Consider the following 21736-nt stretch of genomic DNA (forward strand, 5'->3'; position numbering starts at 1 on the left):
CTACCCGCTTCTTCTTCTTCTTAGCCCTCCTCTCTATAACGTTATTGCAAAGATTATTATTTTCCACCTATATTAAATATAGTCTATCCTCTAACAATTATAGGTGCTCTATAAGCTTTATAACGACTAACTTAGCTGCTTTAAGTATTATTTTAGGATAGAGGATCGTGTAAGCGTACCGGGCGCGATCTAAGTAGCTTTTTAGCGTTTTTAGGTATAAAGGTAAGGATAGAAGCGTTAGCTCGTTAGAAGGAGGTATAGACGGTTATAAAGATAAGGGCTGCTTTATAAGGCGCTTAAGGACGTAATTAATATTAAGTAGTAGGAGACCAGCTGCTGCAAAGGCTTTGTTAATTAACTTGGGGGTATATATATAAGGTCAAATCTCACCAAGAATCTTTAGAAAATACTCCCTATTAATACTAGTAATACCGCGAGCTCCGTATTCGTTGACTTTACGTAAATAGAGGCGTTTAAGCACTAAAAAGAGGACAAGATTAAGAGGTTGTAGGAAGTGTATAGAGTAGGGTGGAAGGTATATTGGTATAATCTTATGGCGCCAATAGAGCTTAATAAAATCAATATTAATATAACTGCTGTATCCATCCATAATAAGCAATCGGTAGCCGTGATATTTAACGTTCTTATTATCCTTTTTAGAGGCCTCCTATGCCTCTATTTAATGAGTATGGCGTTTAAAATGTTTAAGCCACTATATACCCATCTTATGATTTAACTAGCCATTATCTAACATTCTAATTGTACATTTGCCTACAGCTTCCTCTGCGCTTTGCTATAGAGATTCTATATATTACTTTCCTTTAAAGATGATAAATAGTGGTATTATCTGCCCGTGTATGCCAATTGCGTTAACTTAACTTACCTACTCCCTATTGCTATTAATCATCTTAAAGTTAATAATACTGCCTCTTAGTACCACTACTTTCGCGCTAAGAGTAAACCCCATAGTAAAGCCCGTCTTATCTATATTCTAGGTGTTAAGTTCTGCGATATTATACTAAGTGGTAGCATTAGTATAGTTAGTAAAGAACCTCTATACTAGGCTAGGATTGTTATTAGTAAGGGCTCATTCTTATTTAATTAAATGCATATAATAAGTACGAAGCTCTTTCTATCGTTTTAGAAAGATAGGAACCTAATTAACACCTAAAGGTTCGACTATAAGATAGTAAGGAAGCCTAGAGTATTCGCGCTTAAGGACTATTATCGCAATTGTTTAAATTGTGTAAAATTAATATGGAAACCTGGCTTTAGTAAGATATATATAATACCGAATAATTACTGCTTCGCCTACAGTAGTTATTCGGTATTAATTAGTATGCGTAACTTTATAAGCTTCCTATTTTCCATCCAGGCGACGTTAAAATATTTGCGGATCTACGCCATAAGCTTTTATACAGTTTTCTCTAAATAGATAAAGGCCAGAACGCTAGGCAATAATAGCCTTCTATATCTAATCCTCCCTGCCAATCGGCAGAGGCCACCGGGGTATGGTTACGTTGGTGGTTATTTTTTAATTAAGGATTAAGTATTAAAAAGTGGGCGAAGTTGTTGATATTTTGATTTTAGAGGCGGCAATATACTCAATTGGGAAGGCGGTAGGCCTAATGCGGAAGGCGGTAAGGCCCCACCGTCATAACCCCATGGACCGTCATAACCCCGTTGCTCACGTTAAGTGATCCGTGCGGGAACACCGTTTTTAAAACAACGCATATATCTATAGAGATCCAAGCAATCAAATACCCACCGCAAGGCCTTCTAATCGTGCTAGAAATGATACAGATCTTATTCAACCTACTTAGTATAATGTTCAGCCGGATAGGAAAGCCAAAAAACCATGCCCAAGCCCTAGCCGTTACCCAATTCGAACCCCTCCACGTCGATAATTGGACCCAAGTCCAGGTACCATACCGTTGTATAGAAATGATAAGTGCTAGAAACCATATTAAGTGATTAGCTCTAAAGAATAAGTTTATATATCAAAATACTATGGTGTTTGGCCTCTATCAAAAGCTTTACATTCCTAAGTACGGGCGTTAAGTGCAACTCAATTGATTGACTAGATCTTATCGATAACAGTTGGATCCGGACACCCGCTACGTTGTCGATAAGGCTGTGGACCGTGCATAGAACACCAAAGAACTGCACTCAATCCACGCCTCCTGATTGGCCAAATTCTTATCGATAACGTAGGACGATAATCGACGGGAGATGGGATAATATCGCTATAATATAGAGGCGATAAAGAAGATAAAGAGCTTTTAGCTTTATAGTTATTTAAAATTAATTAAACCTAGAGAAGTACATAAGGTATCCCTTGCACCTATAATAACGTCCTATAAAAGGTGGCCCGTGCACACCAATCACATAAGGCACATATATAGGCGGTAAGTCGTTCCGCCGCATTACCAGAGCTCTTAGATGAAGTCACCAATATATTGAAATATTGGTGTATATTGTATATAGAGCCTTATTCTTTGGAGTTGAGTCGATCTACGTGCTCCTACTAACACGGGCCGTCTTTACATAGTGGTATTCGATAGAGTTTACACCCGTACGTCGTCCTTTGCGCCCTTTGAGGTCTCATGACGCGAGAAAGTTAATGTTCTTGACTTCGTGCACGGGCCACATTTTATAGAATGTCATCGGTGCAAGGGATAGCAATAAGGCAGAGAGGCTCGATGGCCCGAGAAGATATCTGCAAGGTGGCCTGCTCATTGTCATGTGATTTACCGCGTGCACATAACCCCTATCAACAAAATATAATACTCTAAGTTTCAAAGTTGGTGCAGATCTAGGAAGGAGGGCATTAGATGCTAGCCTAAGAGCTGCAGGAAGACCGTGCGCCATGAATTTCTGGGGTGCGCAGGGCAGAAGCCAATTTTTGCATTTGGCATCACGAATTTCTACCTCGAATATCCCATCCTGCCAGCATCCACTTCAAAACAATCGGATACTCACGATCTGGCGTTGACTTGGAACAAAGACTACAACTGCGCTTGGAATCTGCTTTGAGCTGATCATTTGCGATGGCGGGACTGGGGAGTGGCGCGCTTGGCGCCAATCATACGGAATGAGCTTATGCGTTTTACAAGTGGGCGTAGTAGGACAATTCGAAATGCCTCATCAATAACTCATATCAGCCATCGTAATGATTACTTCTTTTCTGTATTTGCTTTCTCGTAGACCCAGTCGTTTAGGCTTTCACGATTCCTATATAGAGTCAGTGTTGTTGCCTTGCTTCTACAAAAAATGAATCCCATGAACTTACCGCACGATCTCAATAGCGTAGAATTGCATGCGCACCGCTGAATTCTGGTGTTAGCTCATCTCTATACCCTAAGAATATACTAGCAAGCATACCGAATATGGTTTCCTTCTCGCCATACTCAAATTTGGGATTTGCTCTCAGCATTGTCCCAAAGTTGAAGTCCTCGATCTTCTTCTCATATGCCGAGATGAAGTTCCGCCAGCGCTCCTTGGCTTCTTTACTTTTCATTTCATCCTCATTGATTGTAGCTGTAGCATCAAAATCGGGAAATTCCTTCTTAAAGTGATTGTAGATTTCGTCATCGAACTTCGTTAGGCGTAACTTCGAGCCTGGTATCTTCTCGAGTATAGACCAGTAGGTTGACATATGCTGCACGACTGGGACGAGAACTTGATCAGTGCGTGAACATCGCAGAGTCGAAGCGTATCTACTTACCCTTGACCGCAAACTGCTTCTCGATCTATTGCATCGCAGTGGTTAGCTACACTCTACCTATGCAGCAGCAAGCCCAGAAACCCACGTCTTCGAAATTATCTGCCTGTTCGGGGTTCAGGTTCGCGCCCGCAGGACCTAGTGACATTTTGACTCAAGAACAGGTACCTCTATGGAATAAATGTATACTTTGAAAGCTCAGCGATAGAATTTGGGTTTCGTAGGAATCGTAGATTCGAGAATTCCGTCATCGTAAATTTCGGAGCGGCCATTTTCCCGGCTGACTCAACACCAAAAAGCTAACGTAGTCGGTAAGCAAGTGGGCCATGCAAGCATCCGGGTCACCGCAAAACCGCACCAAAAAACCCAAAAATCGGTCTTTAATATCTTAACAATGGCTTAATAATAAATTATAAAATTTTATAATTAGACTTTTATACTTACTTTAAGACCTCTACTAGAGTTTTAGAGTAATTACTTAAGCCATTATTAATATATTAAGATTTAGCTCTTAAATCTAAGCTAAATTATTATATCTTAAGAACCACTTATTAAATTACTCCAAAACTCTAATAGTGGTCTTAAAGTAAGTATAAGAGTCTAATTATAAAATTTTATAATTTATTATTAAGCCGTTGTTAAGATATTAAAGACCGATTTTTGGGTTTTTTGGTGCGGTTTTGCGGTGGCCCGGATGCTTGCATGGCCCACTTGCTTACCGACTACGTTATCACAGCCTAACAATCACTACATATTTCTTCAATGTCAGCGACGCTTCGTGTAAGTCTTTCAGTTTTGACTAAGATGGCTTGCTAAATTTATAAAGCATGAATGCGTCCACGTCCCAGTGACGGCCTTGGCCTTCTGCGGCCAGTACCTTCTTGCCGCCGAGGGACCATTTCTTCGTATTCTTGATCATGACAGTGCCGTTCTACTTCTCACAAAGCAAGTCTTCGATTCTCAATCAATTCACGGCATAGCGGTGCATGATACCTGCTCATCTACTGCTATTGTTATTATCTGGGGAGGTCATTCTCTGCGTTTAGCGCAGCTTAGGCTTCCAGCAGCATCTCCAGTATTGAAAATAGAGGTGAACAATGTAGATATATGGCTGTCCCATGTAACCAAGGTCCCAGATTGGATTCTTGATTTATCTCTTGGTCCACTTAAGCCTCAAACATCTGATAACGCGTTCTACCATTTTAAGGCTGCTGCAATAACTGCCCATAATGCGCTGCTTGAACTGGACCTCACATATTACGACGACTCGCAACATGTACTTGTTGATGTGAATGGGTAATAAATTTTAATGCTTTTGTATTCGTTTGAGACGTATCAACAATTTTCCAAATTTGTTCCACGTGCTTACATGTTTCTAGCAATTCGCTGAAAATCTCCGTCTCCGAACTCACTGCAAGTTCACGTTGCATACTGTACTCCGCCCATCTATTGTGGCTCTCTCTGGACCGAATATTGGCCGCTGCAGGTACAGCATTTGGTGAGATCTTAGTCTGGTCATGGATTAGAAATAAAGCATCCTCAACGAGAACCCAACTTCATCATGTGTTTACAGGCCATGAAGGATCCATATTTGGAGTGCGAATCTCTGAAGGACTCCCAATGTCAGATCTGCCTAGACCACATCGACTTTTGGCTAGCTGTAGCGATGATCGATCAATAAGAATATGGGATATCTCCAATTTACCAAACTCCAATACATCGAAGACCCCGCAAGAGGATGCTGATGCACTCCATATACGGGAGACTGGGTTTGGGGCCAATGCTTCAGATATCGGAGATTCAAACACACTTTGCCTCGCTATCGGCTGGGGCCATCTTTCCAGAGTTTGGACCCTACAGTTCTTTGAACCCAATTCGACTGATGAGCAGCACAACAAACGGGTCCGGTTGATATCTACAGGAGAGGATGCTATATCACGGCTATGGGAGTTTATACCAAATTCCATGGAGATTAAAAACACCGATGTGTCAAAATACCCTTTTCTTCTGCGGCAGGTACACACGGCGGCATTTCATTGCGGGAAGAACATGTGGTCTCTCGCGGCGTTGGATTCGCGAGATGGAATGAAGATTGTCACAGGTGCAGCTGACAGCAAGATCATTACCTATTACCTTCCCTCAGATCATCCCTCAAGCCATTCCCAAGCTTGCTTGAATGAAGAATGGACGTTAGAGGAAGCACTCTATCCTTCTGAGTCAGACACCGCAGGCCAACGAGCCGTTATCCGAATTACTGATCCTGGCATATTATCAGATGGAAGGACAAAGAGGGCCTCGAAAACCGCCGATATTTTCAGAGGCTATGCTTTTGCTGATGATAGTTCTTTCGTAGCCACTAGCAATAACGGCAAGATTCTTATTTCGAATATATCCGCTGACCCTAAATATGGGAAAACTCTTAGTTGGGGTGTATTGGGTCAAGAAGATGAGCTGAAGGGCTACTCCATTGCTGCAGGCATGACCTCACTGGGATTTGTCTTTATTGCAGGATCAAGTGGGAGCATTTCCGTATATTCAAGATCGACGGGTGTTACTTCAAAGTTGTTTGGAGTGAATGGAAAAGTTGCGGGACTTTTTCTAGACCCAGCTTTCCAAAGCGCCCAAAATCCACAACTGAGCTTGTTGGTATCGTTGGTCGGAGCTACAGAAGCTCAGCTCCTCTTTGTAAACCCCTCAGACTTATCTCAACCCTGTGTGACAGAGTGTGTGGCTATACCACTGTCGCAGCTAACATCAGGATTTATCATTACCAGCAAGATACTTCTCGATACAAGCACAGAAGTCAGGTATCTTTTTGTCGGTTCCCGAAGTGGCAGCATTGCAATGTACGCCATACCAAAGACTCAGGTGGTTAAAGATGGCGAGGGTCCTCCGCGAGCCTCTCTGGTCAAAATCATAAATGATGTCCATGGGCGGGAAACAGTTACGTCGATGTTCTGGATACCTTCAACTTCTTCCATCGCTAATACTGGATGTGGTTACATTTTATCGGCTGGCCGTGACGGGTTTTGCGCTGTACATCACATCGACATTGCTCAGGCCGCCTCAGAGCTCGTCCACAAGACCGCTTTGCCCTTCGGTCCGAATATCGAGGGCGCTTATATCCACCAAGGAAGTCTAATGATCTACGGCTTTCGCAGCAAGCAATTCGTACTCTTCAATGAGACCACCGAAGAGGAGATCCTGGCCATTGAATGTGGCGGTGCGCACAGGAACTGGGCGTTCAATCCCCACCAACTAACTCTTACGAACACCGGCGGAACCCTAGTCTGGACCCAAGCTTCCAATGTGAAAATTTGCAGCCAAAACCAAGCATCCCACTCAGTCTTGCAGGACGGTGGCCATGGTAGAGAGATCAAAGCGGTGGCCGTCTCTCCCTTCATGCCAACACAAAGTGGCACGACACAGTTGATCGCAACCGGCGCTGAAGATACAGACATTAAGATCTTTGAGAATGCCAATACCAGGTCCTCCCCAAGGAACCTTCGTTGTGTCCGAACCCTGCGGAAGCATACCACTGGCATCCAACACCTGCAATGGTCTGAGGACGGCTCCTACCTCTTCAGCAGCGGCGGATGTGAGGAGTTTTACGTCTGGCGTATCAGATCACTGCCAGTGATTGGCGTGAGTGCTGTATGCGAGGCTGTCTGTCTCCCCGAGAGCGAGATTCCGGATCTGAGGATCATGAGCTTCACTGCCAGACGGATTGACTCTCCTCACCCCGACTCTGACCGGAAGCAAGAGCTAAACCTCGGATTCATGATATGTATGGTCTACTCCGACTCAACCATCCGCGTACGTACCCCTATCCTAACCCCTAACGCAATGCGTACTTATCCTTTAACTAGATCTACACCTACACCCCCCTCTCACAATTCCGCCTCCACTCCACTGCCACCTACCTAACCTCCTGCCTAACCCAATGCACCCTCCTCACCCCCTCCACCCTCCTAACCTCCGGGACCGACGGCCACATCACGCTGTGGCCGCTCCCGCCGCTCCCGCCCCCCGCCCTGGGATACCCGCCACGTCCCCGCCCGCCCCCTCGCAACTCACCCACCACACGCGCACAAAACTGCACCAGAACACCGTCAAGAGCCTCGCAACCCACCCCTTGCCCCACAACACGACCCTCCTCGCCACAGGCGGCGATGACGGCGCACTCGGCCTCTCCCTCCTCCGCTCCTCTCCCCCCTCGACCTCGACCTCGTCCTCCCCTTCCACCTCGCCCGCTAACCCCGCCCCAGCCTTCGAAATCTCAGCCCTCCTCCTCCCCCGCGCCCACGCCTCCGCCGTCACCGCCTGCGCGATCCTCCCGCCCTGCCCCTCCCCCTCTCCCTCCCCATCTCCGTCTTACGGTCCCGCGCCCGACGAAACATGCTGCAGCCTGCGCATCATAACAGCCGGCAACGACCAGCGCGTCCGCGTGTGGGGCGTGCGTGTCGACTTGCAGCGGCCGGGGGTGGAGGGGGTGGAGGTTGTGAGGGAGGCGGCTGGGGCGACGGCGGTGGCGGATGTGGCGGGGGTGGCGGTGCTAGGGCGGGGAAGGGTGGTGGTGGCAGGGGTTGGGATTGAGGTTTGGGGGGTGGAGGTGGGGGGTTAGAGGGGGGGATGGATAGGGTTGAGGTGTCAGGAAGGGGGTTTGGGAGAAGGGAGGGTGGAGGGAAGGGTGGAAGAAAGGAACAGTCAGGTGAGACTAGGCGGGGCTGATGGAATGGTTGGTGGGATTGAGGCTGGGAGAGAGCGGAAGAAGGGCACTGGGTGTTGTGATTCAATCACAGTATCAGAGTGAGAGCACTCGCTTGCCGCGCTATACTACATTACCGCACTTGACAATATCCGGAGTATTCGCTGTCATCTACAATACAAAACATTCACTTTCAAAAACCTCATGATCCATCATCACCTTTTTCCCAAACCACTCCCTCTTATCCATCCATCCCGCCATCCTACCCAAAAACGCCCATATCTCTCTCCCAATCCAATCCCTCAAAAACTAACCCAATCCATCCAAGCCTCCAAAAACCTCAGTTTCCCCGACCCTCCCTCGCGCCCCACGATCCGCTCAAACTCCTCGAACCCCAACAGCCCGGCCCCCTTCCGCTCCTCCATCTGCCGCTGCACCGCATCCAACAGCCCCAACCACACCAACCATAGCGGGCCCTCGCGTGCCCGCGCCGCCGCAGCTCGCAGCTCGACGCGCACGGGCGGCGTCAGCGGCCGCTCGGCCGAGTATCGCGGCATCCAGGGCTGCGCGGCCAGGTGCGGGATCTCCGGGTCGAGGGTCAGGAGGTAGCGGACGGGGGGTGGGGGCGGGGGGGTTGAGGCGCGGGAGTGGGGGCGCGTGTGGAGGGTGCGGGGGAGTCGGGGGCGGGGCGGAGGAGGGGCTGCGGGGTCTTGGTCGGGTGGGGAGGTGGTGGTGGGGGTTAGGTTGGGGCGGGAGGCTTAGCACGAAGAAGGGTTCGTTGCTGGTTGAGGGGTCTTGGTAGAGGTGCGGTGGGACGGCGTCGGACCAGGGGTAGTTCGGTGGGGGTCGTCCGCTGGGAGGGAGGTAACTCGGAGGGGGGTGGGAGTAATGAGTCGAAGGTTGGCGATGGGCTGAGCGGGGCTGTCGAGTTGACGGTAGGCGGTTCTGGGGAAGTGTGACCGGCGATGTCGGCGGTGCTGCTGGGTCCGAACTGAGGCATTGTAGGGTCTCGATAGGCCGTTTCTTCATTTGTGCTTCTCGGCGAGGCTGGCGAGGCGGGTAGAGGAGCGATGCTGCTAAATGAATCACTCAGATCGTGTTCGTCCGCGACGTGAGCCTCTGAAGAAAGATTTAGTTCGAGGTCACTGCTATGAGAGGCATGATTCGATGGTTCTGGCACTTCCCCAGCTACATCGTCCTGCATGGCTGCATCTTTGGGCCCGGGTGTCTCAGGAGAAAGCCATCCAACCCCGCTCAAAAGATTCAGTATCACAATTTCCATCTCATGAGCAAATTGAGCTCGTACCAACTTAGCATCCCAGAGGTCTTCCATGCTTGGTTGGAATGTGTCTAGCAACGGCTGACAAGATTCCACTACTGACTGTTCGGCGGTTGTGATAAGTATGTCGATTTCTTGCCGAGCCAGAGTAGGTGTAAGTTTTCTCTTCCTCAGTTCTTCCAAGTAGTCTTTGTAAGCTTCCATTGCCACAGTGAAACGCTCCACCATTCGTCCGCTGTATGTATATGCACCAATGGATGCGATTGCCATATTTATATCTTTTTCACTGTTGAACTTTTCAGCAAGCTTGTCCAACTCTGCTCTCCGTTTTCGCCGTTCAGCCTTCGTCGCGAAGGCCTCCATGGCAAGATCTTCCTTGTCACGAAAGAGCGGATTGAGCAGTTCGTTGAAAGCCTGCTGGGTTATCTGGTAGAGAATCTCTTTTCCAAGATCTTTCTCCGGTTCCGGGATCTCGTAACCACCCCATCGCTCACCAATGGGACGAGAGGAGGTGGATGCGTTGGAGCGTGTTTCCATTTCAACATCGTCTTGGAAGCGCACTCTAGAGGACGAGCGTGATCCTCTGGGACGATGAGAGCCATTCGGGCCATCTTGGCGGTCTGGGGTAGGTGGATTTTCGCCAGCGGCTTCGTCGTGTTTTCCGTCGTCGCTCATTTCTTCCTCTTCGTGGTATCCTTCGGGCTCTTTCATGCCTTCCTCTTCGTCTACGTAAAACTGTCGTCGCCGCCATCTCTCCTCGACAGCTAGACCCTGTGCGAGTTGCGGTCGAGGGAGCGGATCTCCAGTAGTAACATCTACGTCGATGTCGCGGTATTCGCCTCCGACATTCCCAAGGATTTCTTCCCGATCAGCGACATCTTCGGTATCGTCCATTACAGCTCCATTGCCTCGGCTTCGCGGGTCATTGAATCTATCGGAGGTCTTTTCCTCAAGCCGGCGATGGCGGGCGCCAGGAGGAATTCCAGATTGCGTAAAAGCGGAGCCCAGTGGTTGGCCGGACTGGATCACATCCAATGCACCGGCTACAGAAAGTTCGTCGGTGCTATCAGCTATGTAGTTTCGGGTGCTCTCCTTTTCGATGGCGTAGTATGCTCTGAATATCCTCAGGACGTCTTTTCGTGCTATGAAACCGTCGTCATCAATGTCATAACCGTTGAATACTATCCGCAGCTTAGTTTTCCCATCTCGAGAGTGCATTCCATCTAGACCCTTCACAAATTCTTCGAACCCAATCAAACCATCGCGGTTAGAGTCGTAGTAGGAGAAGATGCGGTCGTAAATGAGGTTTGGTGCTGAGGTGAAAGTTGAGTATCGAGGTATAAACGCCTGATTAAAAGACCGACGATCGATAGCCCACCCAATATTGTTGGGATCTTCCCTCCATTGGGTATCGGCTAAGCAGGTGAATTGATCCCACAAAGCCTCTACCTCTTCTCCTTCGATTTTAGTTTCGGCCACAAGACGTTTCTTCAAGGGAGTATTGATAGATGGAGACATGAGGTGAGGTCTTCCTGGGTAGACTGGCGGTTGCTTTGGAAGTCCAAGATATGGAGCTGGAACTCGAATTTTGTAGAAGATGTGAGTTTTGGTGTGAGAATTGGTAGCTTCACAGTCCGAACAGAGGTCAAAGTCTGCGCAGTTTGCGCATCGCCATCGAATGCCACGAATTGGTTTGGCATCACATCCGTTACAACTCACACCACGATGTATAACGCCTTCTTGCCTTGCTCGGTCCTCTGCGATGTGGTATAGCGTGCGCCGTAGGGTTTGACCGTCTCCTGGAGTTGGGTCTTCTTCAGCAGAGTGATCAGCAGTATGCCATGATACCTCTGTACCTGCCACACTTTCCCTCCCATCCGTATCCTGAGCTCCGCCAATTTGTGGTGGAAATGTTCTCGAATGCCTCTCGAACACCCTGCGCATTGCATCGCGGCTCGGCCCACGCCCATCGAACCAAGTGAGTAGTGCCTCCCTCTCGGAGAGTAGTGGGGGCCTGGTGGGGAACTCGGCTTCAAGAAATCGGACGAGAAGAGTGTCGTAGACATGATGGATTGCAGCTTCGAGGTTAGCAAATTCAAGGTTCGCACCCCCTTCGGATCGCAGGGCAATGTCTCTGAGTTCCTGGACGCTAATTACGTTTACCGCATGGAGCCTGATTTGTTCACCAAAGTGATAGGTTATTCCTAGATCTGGCGGATCCTGCTGAATACGTCGTAGAAGGTTCATGGGGTCATCCCCAGACAGAAATTCAGTGGGTTCAACCCTAGCCAAAGGTTCGCGATTGGTAGCAGCATTGCGTCTCGGCCGTCGCACGGCATTGCTGCGGCGAAGGTCGGGGGAAGAAGGGGTCTGAAGGGACGAATAGATGATATATGCTGTGAAGGCAGTAGCAGCTCCAGCTACGAAAAGAACAGCTGGTCGATGATGAGAGAGTGAAGAAGTCATGGAGCTTGCCATGGGGAAATTTCGGTGGTGGGGCTAACAGCGAGAATAAGGGTTAAGAGGGTGGGTTGTGAGAGCTCAAAGCTCCGTGTGGTGGATGGCTACCTTATAGGCATTGTTGGAGGAAGGAAGAGCAGCGAAGACGAGTGAATGTCTGGTAAGAGCGGCGGCGAGAAGTGCACGAGGCCGTGGGGAGCTGCGGGTTCACTTCGGGAAATTGATGTCTGTGCGTCAGCCCTATGTATATACAAAATGAAGGGGGCAGTCAACGAGACGAAGCCGCGATGACGAGTCCACATCAGGACCTCCCAATTGTATATCTCCAGTGACGAAATGTGCTCAAATTACTTAGGTACATTCCTTAACTGATTTCGATTGTCAGATATAAGAGGTTACTTGAAGAAATTATATTTTCTCGCTATAGTCGCTGGTAAATCCCTCGCCTCCAGGTTCTCAAGCCACTTCAAATTCTCCCCGATGTGATCCGATATAGGTCGAAAAGATCTCACACGTCAACTTACCCACGTATATACAAACGCCCACACTACCACGCTGCATGGCCGCCGTCCATTCGAAGGTCACTTCCGGTCTAGCAAATGCATCATCAGCTCCCCTTCTGTTGAAACGAAATTTGGACATCAGCTTACCATAAAGCTGCTCGCGTCGCTTAGCAAGAAAACCCCAGCCCCGCGATACTCCCTGGGCCCAGACAGCCTCCCAAGCATATTCTGCTTCGGCCATTCCTCGCGCCGCTCAGGAAGCTGCTTGAACAGCTCCTCAACCATAGCTGTGACGATATAGCCTGGAGAGAGAGTGTTGACGCGGATGTTGTACTCGCCCCATTCAGAGGCGAGATTCCGCGCGAGCTGGATCACGCCTGCTTTGGACGCGTTGTACACAGGACATATGAGGCCCTGTTTGCACCATTCTTCAGTCACTGCGCTTTACACCTCGGTGGTAGGAGGATATACCCTATTTGCTATCGACCCGCTCATACTAGCAATCAGCACAATGCTTCCACCTTGCCCGAACCTGATCATCTGCTTCGCCGCTGCTTGCGCCGTCATGAATACGCCTGTGACGTTGATCGATAGCATGCGGTTTGCGTCTTCGGCGGTGTACTCCAACGCGGGCGTCTCCTGTTGGATGCCGGCTGCGGCGATTAGTCCATCCAGTCGGCCATGCTTGTCTGCGATTTCGGCGATGATTTTGTTCAGGTTCGGTATATCACACACATCCGTCTGGCGGTAGTGTAGGGACGTGCCGAGATCTTTTTCCGCGCGCGCAGAGATGGTGTGGAAATCGGGAGACGGCTCGGGAAGGCGATCCAAGGCGTAAACTGTGTATGGTCAGTTGCCTCCGAGCCAATGAAATTTGTAGAGCACAAGCTGCGCTGCCAGGACTAAGATTCCGCACCTGTTGCACCAGCTTCCAGAAGACCCTCTGCCTGTGTGAGGCCGAGTCCTCTAGCTCCTCCTGATACTAGGACGACCTTATCTGCCAGGCTGAATTCAGGTAGGTGCTTTTTGGTACCAAGAAGCGATGTGCCAGCATCTGCTTTGCCGCCTGTTGGAGGATCTAGTGGCGCTCGGCCTGATTGGGCAGCAGACTTCCTCTGTACCGTAGTTGAAAATGCTCGAGCGGCTGGGTATGTGCTGACTGGGAGTACCGTCCTGCTAGCGCGCCAGGCGCATGGCAATATCTGCGCATACAAAGAAATTACTCGTACAAAGGGTGTCATGGTGGTGGTTGCAAAGCTGTTGGCGGGGTTGGGGAGGTTATTAAGAATATGTGGAGTAGTTCTATTGCCGACCATGAACCAATTGATATACTAGGCAAAGGAATGTTCGCGAGGCAAAGAAAAAGCTCACGAGGCTAGGGAAATTTCTCCGGGCAGGAATGACGGGTGAATTTGAAGCAGACGAAGATGCCGAGAGGGCTAGAGTGATGCAAGAACCAGTAGAAGCACGGCGGAGGAGTGATAGATATAGTACAAGGACAGCAGACGGGCTGAACCTGGCCATGTTGGTGAGGTCACTGAGTGGTCGCGGAGTGGTTTACCGCGGAGCTCAAGCCTTGCACTTGCTCTTGGGGCGTGATAGAAGCTCTAGAGAAACACGCGGGGCTGCCGGATGCCCGAAAAGGGAAATCCGGCGAGAGCTTTATGTCAAGTATATGTAACAGTCATCTCTTTAACTTCAAGAGCTCGTAACGCTCCAAGAGCTCGTAACGCCCTAAGAGCATCGCTTCGGCACACAAACGCCTTTTGCACCAAGGAAGCTTGTTATTTGTCAGCTGGGAACGCTGCCGCCGCCTCGTAACTGAGTGTGGCTTCAGCACGTGCAGCAGGGTGTGTAGGGCTGTTGACTGTTGACTCAGTCTTCCTCGCCAATATTTGTGCAAACGAGGCGAACAAGCCGAACAAGTTGGAGGAATGGCACAGGCGATGTGTCCAGGATTGACTTGGCTGAGTGACAGGCGTAGGCGAGATGGAGAGGAAGGGAATTACTTGTAACTGGACTTCTTCGTCTTCGCAACACTAGGTACCACGTTATACCTCTCTTTTCTCAGGGCCCAGCAGCAATCCACAGGGTTACCCAGAACATGTATAAGGAAGGCTGCGAAGAACACGAAACTCTATCGAAACCCAATCGAATTCTACGATGAGGAGTCTCGGCAATAGGTGTGATGGGAGGATGCATAAGTCGCTTTCTACGTCGTGCGTCGCCTACGGGGCAGAGGGAGTCAGCGTGCAGCTTCATCCAACAGTCAGTGCATAGCGGTATCCAGCCCCGCCTTAGCGAATGGCTTCAGTCACGTTATACCGTGCACAACCCCTCTCAGCACCTTATCTTTTGCTGCACGACACCATCACCATGCACAGTCACCATGCATGTGAGACGGTAATTAGGAAATCGATTGATGGCTACCAAAGAATACATTGATTACTTTCTCTTTTTTTTACCAATGCCAAGTTCCGCTACGGGCGCTTGAACTCTCTCTGTCAATTTGCTTCTTCCATCTCTGCCACTTTCAAGCCTCAACTGGAAATACCCGACGGAACTTCACGCCCAAACCATGTCCTCCTTACAATCAGTCCCTTTCTTCCCATCCATTCTGAGTCTCTTTCATAGCTTCTACTCCCGTCTCCACTCCAGCTTAGTCTCTCCCTCGCTTCTACCCGCTCCACGTCGTTCCGGTCCAACATGGCAGGAGATCGCAAAGCAAGCACAAGATCACCGAGATGCCTCCATTGCAGCTCTCGAGCCACCTCTTCCCGAGCTCCCCGCTGAGCTTCCACTTGATGTGACGCAGATCCCCAAGCAGATATTAACAGCACAGGAAATATCAATTACAGAGACCACACCTGAAGTGCTTGTGGATAAGCTGGCGAAGGGTGAACTTGCTGCAGTAGAAGTCACGAAAGCTTTCTTGAGGCGAGCTGGCTTGGCTCAGGAATTAGTAGGCATACTCGAATACGCTAATTTCCTATTAAACACATTAGAAAAAGCAGATATCCCTCCACCATATCAAATATCTCCTTCTAAAATACTCCAGAGAAATCACGGAGCACTAACTCACACACCAGACAAACTGTATAACCGAGCTCCTCCCGGCCACCGCCCTCGCCCGCGCCGCCTACCTCGACAGCTACCTCTCCAAGCACCACAAGCCACTAGGACCCCTCCACGGCCTCCCTATCTCCGTAAAAGAGCACATCGGGATCGAAGGCCTAACCCTAAACGCCGCCTTCATCTCCTGGGCCTCCAAAACCGCCCCGTCAAACGCGCACATTCTCGACATCCTGCTCTCCGCCGGCGCGATCCTCTACGCCCGCACCACGCAGCCACAGACCCTCATGCACCTCGAGACCTCCTCGAACTTCTACGGCGCGACCACGAACCCGTTCAACACGCAGCTGACCTCGGGTGGCAGCTCCGGCGGCGAGGGCGCGCTGCTGGGCCTGCGCGGCAGCTGCCTCGGCATCGGCACCGACATCGGCGGCAGCATCCGCAGCCCAGCCGCCAACTGCGGCGTCTACGGCCTGCGCCCAACCAGCCACCGCCTCCCGCTCGACGGCCTCGCCGCGACCATGCTGGGCCAGGAGCACATCGTGCCGGTGATCGGCCCGCTGAGCACCAGCCTCGCCGGCCTCAAGCTCTTCATGAAAACCCTGATCGCCGCCCAGCCCTGGCGCCGCGAGCCGAGCCTGCTGCCGTTCCCTTGGCGCGACGACCCGCAGCTCCCGCCCTGCCTGCTCCCGCACCACCACCCCGCCCCGCCCAAGTCGCTCAAAGTAGCGGTCCTCTGGGACGACGGCGTCGTGCGCCCGCACCCGCCCGTCACCCGCGCCCTGCGCGCCGTCGTCGACAAGATGCGGCCGATCCCGGGAACCGAGGTCGTGGACTGGACGCCGCACCGCCACGACGCGGCGTGGCGCATCATCGCGTCGCTCTACTTCGCCGACGGCGGGCGCGAGGAGCTCGCCGCCGTCGCTGCGTCCGGCGAGCCGCTGCGCCCGCTGTCGCGCTTCATCCTGACCGAGAACCCGCTCGTGCGCCCGCTGTCCGTCGGCCAGGTGTGGGAGCTGACGTGCCAGCGCGAGGCGTATCGCGCCGAGTATGCGAGGCTGTGGGGGGATGTGGATGTTATTCTGTGTCCCGTCGGCCCGGGGGTCGCGCCGGTGCTGGATGGCGCGAGGTATTGGGGGTATACGGCGCAGTGGAATTTGCTGGATTATCCGGCGGTGGTGTTTCCGGTTGATAGGGTTGATGTCGGGGTCGATGGGGTGGAGGAGTACGTGCCGAGGAATCGGGAGGATAGGGTGAATTATGAGAGCTGTGAGTCGGTTTTTTCTTTTGTTCTTAGGGGTAGAGAGAGAGAGACGGAATTGAGACGGGGAGGGGAAGGGGTTGGTAAGGTTCGGTGGTGGAGTGTCTGAAGGTCTCACCCTGGCATGATTATCGTGGTTTGTTGTAGCCTTGATTGTTTACTCCTTGACAGGGTGGAAGGTAGCCAGTTGGTAGGATGGGTCGATGGACGCGTCACTGACTTCCCTCCCTAGATTCTCCGGAAAAATACGCTGGCGCGCCTATCAGTTTACAGCTTGTGGGACGGCGCTACGAAGATGAGAAAGTGCTAGAGGCGCTAGAGTATATCCAGGAGCAGATTGGGCTGCCATTTGCGAAGTTTGTGTGAGACTGTCCTGCATGGGATGTATGCGGACACGGAGCTAGAAGTGGTGGTAGCATAGAAGATCAGTACTAACGACCCCGGTTTGGTTAATATCCGAGGCAGAGAGCGAGAGGCAAGGCTATACCAGTATCCTAATACGCAATTGTAGCACTCCGTCTGTACTTGTTTTAACAATCTAATCATGAAACAGGTGTGAGATCGACATTATCTATTGATACAGAAGTATCCCTTTGCAATGTGAGTGTTCACTTGCGACACATTTCATTATCAGAGATCACTCGATAGGGTTGCAACCATTTTATAATTATTATCGATCTGGTAACGACAGGAAAAGGAGAGAAAACGAGTGTACAGCCAATCCAAACAAAAAGAAACCCCCCACATCATAAAATGCACTTATCTAGTCCCCAACACACTAATCGCTTATCCCCTTCGAATTTCTCCAATGAGAGTTTTCCACAGGCGCCTAGGTGTACAAGATCCGAACCACCCACAAGCGCTGAAAACAAAGGAGAAACAGCAAGGGGCATCAAAGCGCACTACTTAAACTGAGCAACCAACATCATACACCTGAAGCGACTGGCCTGAAGCGGGCGCTGGCACTGACGCAGCTGGGACGGCATAGAGACGGCAGACATCAGCACCGCCAGGTGTGAGCGTTCCGAAGCAGAAGCTAGAGAAGACATGTTAGCGCTGAGTTCATGAACCCGAAGAAGAGCCTACTCACCTCTCGCACGATGGATCCGCAGTGCACTTGGCCTTGCACTCAGGTAGGGTATCGATACCAGCCGGCGCAGAAATCGGCTGCGCGTTAGACGGCCCACCCGGCGCCCCGCCGCATGTATTGCGGGCCACCAGCTCCCGCCTCTGTTGATTGCCCGCAGGCGTCGTCGTCTTGCCGGGGTTGCTGTCGCCCCCCGTGTTAGCGCCAGTTTGCGTATTATCGCCGGTTTGCGTATTGGCGCCAGTTGGGTTCGCAGCCGTTGGCGTGACGGTCGGGACGGAGGCGCATGCCTTGTCGTACGCAATCAAGTTAGGGCTGGACTGCGTTGGGATAGCGGACGCGGCACAGGGGTACAGCAGGCACTTGATCTCGTTGTCGACCATGCCGAAGAGGAAGGACAGGCACGAGCTGTTGGCTTCGCAGTCGCTCAGGCATGCGGCTGCGTTCTGCGGGCCCGAGGGCTGGGAGAGAACTGCCTGTTGCGTGTTGCTGCCGCTGGGGGCCTTGCCGCAGACTTGGTCGCGGGCGGAGAGGAGTTGGTCCACTGGGAGGCAGGAGGAGAGGGAGATGAAAGAGGAGGCGGCGAGGAGGATGGTGGAGGAATGCATTTTGATGTGTGGGTTGGGTGGAGTGTTTTTGAATGGATTGAAAATTTGGAAAGAATGTAGGTTGAGCTTAAAGAAAGACTAGAATGATGTTCACTGTAGAGGGTTGCTGTTGCTGTGTGGATTTGATGCTTCTGGAGAAACCTCATCCTCTTTATAGCCCTCATACTTGACCTGATGATGTTGGAAGGGATAGGGTGACGCATTCATCCACGTCACTTACACACCGCTTGAATACTTTCTGCTCATACTTTAGGCTCTGGTAAAACTTGCGCCTCAGTTGCGTACATCAAGTGGACAGAGCGTACAAGGTAGAGCATTGACGATATACATGCTTAAGGGTGCTTAGCGAAAAATTAAAATTAGAATTACCGAAAACGTGCGCCGTTTCGCTTTTTGATTACGACAACAGAGAGCAGTGAAACAGGCTGCACGTAATTTCCTTTCCCCTCAATTGACTCTCTAACAAGATACACTAACTCGATGCACGATAAAATTGGAGAGGTTACGTATGAAGAGCTATATTGCACCTCTGCTTATGCATTTTAACTCGCATCAAACTTATTCTTCTTATTATTAAATTAATTCGTCGACATCTAGAGAGAGTGTGCCTACCAGCAACATGCCTACTTAGGGAGATCCAAGGGAGAACCCCGGGATTCAAACAAATCCTTCTAACACAGCTTACGCAAAAACGTCGTAACCACTACAAAGAATCAACTCTTCCCAACACCCATTGAATATACTTGTACGTAATTCTCAGCTGGAACTGCGGATGTATATGCCCCACTATGTACGTCTCCGCCCACATCGGCCCTCTTTTCATAATGCTACATGCCCATAATCCCCTGCGATCCACCATAATCCTCCAAATATGGCCCAGTCCACGTACTGCGGCGAGTGCATAGCGGTTTCAGTGTCGGTCCGGTCGAAGTAGACGTCAGCACCTGCGGGCGTGTAGACGAGTTCGGTGGGGAAGCCGAGGAAGTCCCACACATATGGGTGACTTCGCAGATGTTGAAACAGGGGTTAGGGTCGAAAGCGGCCTTGTTGATGAGGTCGAAGAAGTCGCAGTTGCTTCGCTGGTGTAGTTGAAAAATACGGGCGGTTGACTCCGTTTGGTGGGAAGGTCAAATACTTGTCGATGTAGTCGGTGTACCCACAGGATTGATGTAGTGCCTGAATTTCGGCCATGAAGCTCTCGTTGAAGTTGAAGAGATTTGCATTCGTCCCAACGAATGGAACAGCGAAAACTTCTTCTTGCGTATAGTCGGATTGGCCAATGCAAGGATCGAATACCAGAACACCGGACAAGTCGAAATACTTTTTATCATTTTGGTCAAGCATTGCTGCGGAGATGTATGGGATATAGTGGCCAGCATAGTTCTCGCCGGTTACGTAAATCTTGAAGTTCTTGATACCGAAGAGCATTTCCCAGTTCTTGAAGAAATCAACAAAGTTCTGCGCTATCTCTTCTTGTGAGGTGGCTTTAGGGGTGCGAATTGAATAACCTGTCCCATGGTTGATCGACCCAAATCATGTTCGTCAGATTGACCTTGGATATATTAGTAGTAATGTATCCTTTGATTAACGTCTGATACGGATCCTATCTATGCCCACGCAGACTGCTCCGCACACAGGGGAAAATCAATATCATATAGGAAAAACCCCTAGCTTATTGGGGGGAAACCCTATAAGCCACCTTAGTAGAGTTAAAAAACCCGGTTTAACTATCTCCGCGCGCAGCTGGCGGCCCTAGGGCTGCCTAGTAGTTACGTCTATATTTATATCCTTCTTTTAGCTTACCTATAGCTAGGGTTTACTTTACTCTAGCTAGGCCTTACTATTATTTAATTAATTACTATATACTAGTAGTTTCTTATACCTTAACCGCCTTCTATTATAGCTATCTCTTATAGGCTATTACTATTATATATACCCTAATCTTCCCTAGAGCTTATTAAAGGCGCAAGGAGGATTTATTTATAACCGGTACTATAATACTAAAAGGTAAGCGGGATATAGAATATATATACTCTAAGTATCTTTTCCGCCTAGGCCCTATTTACTAGGCCCTCTTTAGAGGGGGCTACTCCGTGAAGAGACAAGAACTGTATAGTTATTATCTAGACTACTAGGCAGTTGCTGACCTGAATCGGACTTGCTTACTATTTTTCAGCTGCTTACTCGTATATCTCACCACTCAGTTACTTACCCTTGTATGTCTTACCACCTGCCTTATGTATATATAGAGGCCCTAGAGCCACATTTAATAGACAGAGTCCTCATCCTTCATTGTCCGTTCAACAGCAGTATAGTGCGATTAACGGTGAGTAACCTATTATTCTCTATAGGCGTGTGTTACTCTAAGGGTTAAAAAGAGGCTTATTTGCTTATTTATTTATTTATTAATTATAAGGGGTCGTTAAATCTGACTCGTATCTATAAGGATTATATAGGTAGGCTTAGAATAAGAATGTAGTTATTTCCTATAAAGGGGTGCTATTAGTAGTAGTTTTTGAGATCTTACTATCTTATATAAAAACTTTTTACTGCCCACGACGTCTTAATAACCACTGACTCCTACCCGCACGCTGTGCGACATCTCTACGTTAGCTCTACTGAATCGAAGACTAGCAGGTTCGTAGGCCAAGTCACCTTGTACAGGCTCTCTAATACTGTTGGAAAACGAAGAACAGAGCTTCTGAGGTGTTGTCGTAATTGATCGGGACCAAGCCACTGTACATCTCACCAATATCGAGGGGAACTCCAGGTAGGGAATCAACAAGCTAGAACATGTTGTCAGCTTCCACAAAGAACGTATGATGCCACCGTTGTACCTACGTTTTGTAGCATCGGTCAGGAACCGCAGTTTGTTTATGTTACGCTTCTCAATCTTAGAACTTCCGCTTTCTTTGCTACTTTCTCGTGTCTAGCAAGATTGTCGCGCGCTTGTTGCCCAAATTTACCAAACCCGCTTGCAACAGAGGGAACAGTGCTTGTTGCGAGCATGAACGCATGGAATTGCTTCATTTTG

The 21736-nt window shown here is 49.7% G+C and overlaps 6 protein-coding genes across 6 annotated transcripts; 2 read left to right on the forward strand and 4 right to left on the reverse strand.

Moving 5' to 3' along the window:
• Positions 1–2720: 2720 nt before the first annotated feature.
• On the reverse strand, positions 2721–3944 carry K441DRAFT_650506 (DUF757-domain-containing protein). Its single transcript, XM_067647047.1, has 5 exons — positions 3813–3944; positions 3728–3752; positions 3385–3669; positions 3293–3329; positions 2721–3234 (listed from the first exon to the last, which is right to left on the reverse strand). Exons 1-5 carry the CDS (start codon positions 3870–3872, stop codon positions 3177–3179), a joined length of 465 nt encoding a protein of 154 aa, XP_067510475.1. The 5' UTR covers positions 3873–3944; the 3' UTR covers positions 2721–3176.
• Positions 3945–4433: 489 nt separating this feature from the next.
• K441DRAFT_702034 (uncharacterized protein) lies at positions 4434–8348 on the forward strand (the record flags this gene model as incomplete). Its single annotated transcript, XM_067653384.1, has 5 exons — positions 4434–4504; positions 4551–5020; positions 5104–7540; positions 7594–7727; positions 7844–8348. The coding sequence occupies exons 1-5, from the start codon at positions 4487–4489 to the stop codon at positions 8346–8348; spliced, it is 3564 nt and encodes a 1187-aa protein (XP_067510476.1). The 5' UTR covers positions 4434–4486.
• Positions 8349–8407: 59 nt separating this feature from the next.
• On the reverse strand, positions 8408–12338 carry K441DRAFT_702035 (uncharacterized protein). Its single transcript, XM_067653385.1, has 3 exons — positions 10028–12338; positions 9259–9997; positions 8408–8995 (listed from the first exon to the last, which is right to left on the reverse strand). Exons 1-3 carry the CDS (start codon positions 12187–12189, stop codon positions 8735–8737), a joined length of 3162 nt encoding a protein of 1053 aa, XP_067510477.1. The 5' UTR covers positions 12190–12338; the 3' UTR covers positions 8408–8734.
• Positions 12339–12718: 380 nt separating this feature from the next.
• On the reverse strand, positions 12719–13915 carry K441DRAFT_532385 (NAD(P)-binding protein; the record flags this gene model as incomplete). The annotated part of the gene is made up of 4 exons (XM_067642232.1): positions 12719–12763; positions 12822–13088; positions 13146–13513; positions 13591–13915. 4 exons carry the CDS (start codon positions 13913–13915, stop codon positions 12719–12721), a joined length of 1005 nt encoding a protein of 334 aa, XP_067510478.1.
• Positions 13916–15167: 1252 nt separating this feature from the next.
• On the forward strand, positions 15168–17567 carry K441DRAFT_8235 (putative glutamyl-tRNA amidotransferase subunit A). The gene is made up of 3 exons (XM_067654478.1): positions 15168–15636; positions 15764–17015; positions 17240–17567. Exons 1-3 carry the CDS (start codon positions 15253–15255, stop codon positions 17371–17373), a joined length of 1770 nt encoding a protein of 589 aa, XP_067510479.1. The 5' UTR covers positions 15168–15252; the 3' UTR covers positions 17374–17567.
• Positions 17568–17913: 346 nt separating this feature from the next.
• On the reverse strand, positions 17914–18702 carry K441DRAFT_683451 (uncharacterized protein; the record flags this gene model as incomplete). The annotated part of the gene is made up of 2 exons (XM_067651693.1): positions 17914–18043; positions 18098–18702. 2 exons carry the CDS (start codon positions 18700–18702, stop codon positions 17914–17916), a joined length of 735 nt encoding a protein of 244 aa, XP_067510480.1.
• Between the last annotated feature and the right edge of the window lie 3034 nt (positions 18703–21736).

This window comes from Cenococcum geophilum (assembly GCF_001692895.1).
Source record: "Cenococcum geophilum 1.58 unplaced genomic scaffold K441scaffold_1, whole genome shotgun sequence".
NCBI classification, from domain to species: Eukaryota; Fungi; Ascomycota; class Dothideomycetes; order Gloniales; family Gloniaceae; genus Cenococcum; species Cenococcum geophilum.

What these genes read in the sequence shown, in the direction of transcription:
- K441DRAFT_650506 (XM_067647047.1), bottom strand. Translation starts at nt 3,872, where the DNA reads ATGTCACTAGGTCCTGCGGGCGCGAACCTGAACCCCGAACAGGCAGAT. An exon ending in CGAGAAGGAAACCATATTCG is followed by an intron (nt 3,330 to 3,384) that starts GTATGCTTGCTA and finishes ACCAGAATTCAG; the next exon opens with CGGTGCGCATGCAATTCTAC. An exon ending in TACGCTATTGAGATCGTGCG is followed by an intron (nt 3,235 to 3,292) that starts GTAAGTTCATGG and finishes GACTCTATATAG; the next exon opens with GAATCGTGAAAGCCTAAACG.
- K441DRAFT_702035 (XM_067653385.1), bottom strand. Translation starts at nt 12,189, where the DNA reads ATGGCAAGCTCCATGACTTCTTCACTCTCTCATCATCGACCAGCTGTT. An exon ending in CGGCGAAAACGGAGAGCAGA is followed by an intron (nt 9,998 to 10,027) that starts GTTGGACAAGCT and finishes AAAGTTCAACAG; the next exon opens with TGAAAAAGATATAAATATGG. An exon ending in CCCCCACCGAACTACCCCTG is followed by an intron (nt 8,996 to 9,258) that starts GTCCGACGCCGT and finishes CTGGCCGCGCAG; the next exon opens with CCCTGGATGCCGCGATACTC.
- K441DRAFT_8235 (XM_067654478.1), top strand. Translation starts at nt 15,253, where the DNA reads ATGTCCTCCTTACAATCAGTCCCTTTCTTCCCATCCATTCTGAGTCTC. An exon ending in CTGGCTTGGCTCAGGAATTA is followed by an intron (nt 15,637 to 15,763) that starts GTAGGCATACTC and finishes CTCACACACCAG; the next exon opens with ACAAACTGTATAACCGAGCT. An exon ending in TAGGGTGAATTATGAGAGCT is followed by an intron (nt 17,016 to 17,239) that starts GTGAGTCGGTTT and finishes TTCCCTCCCTAG; the next exon opens with ATTCTCCGGAAAAATACGCT.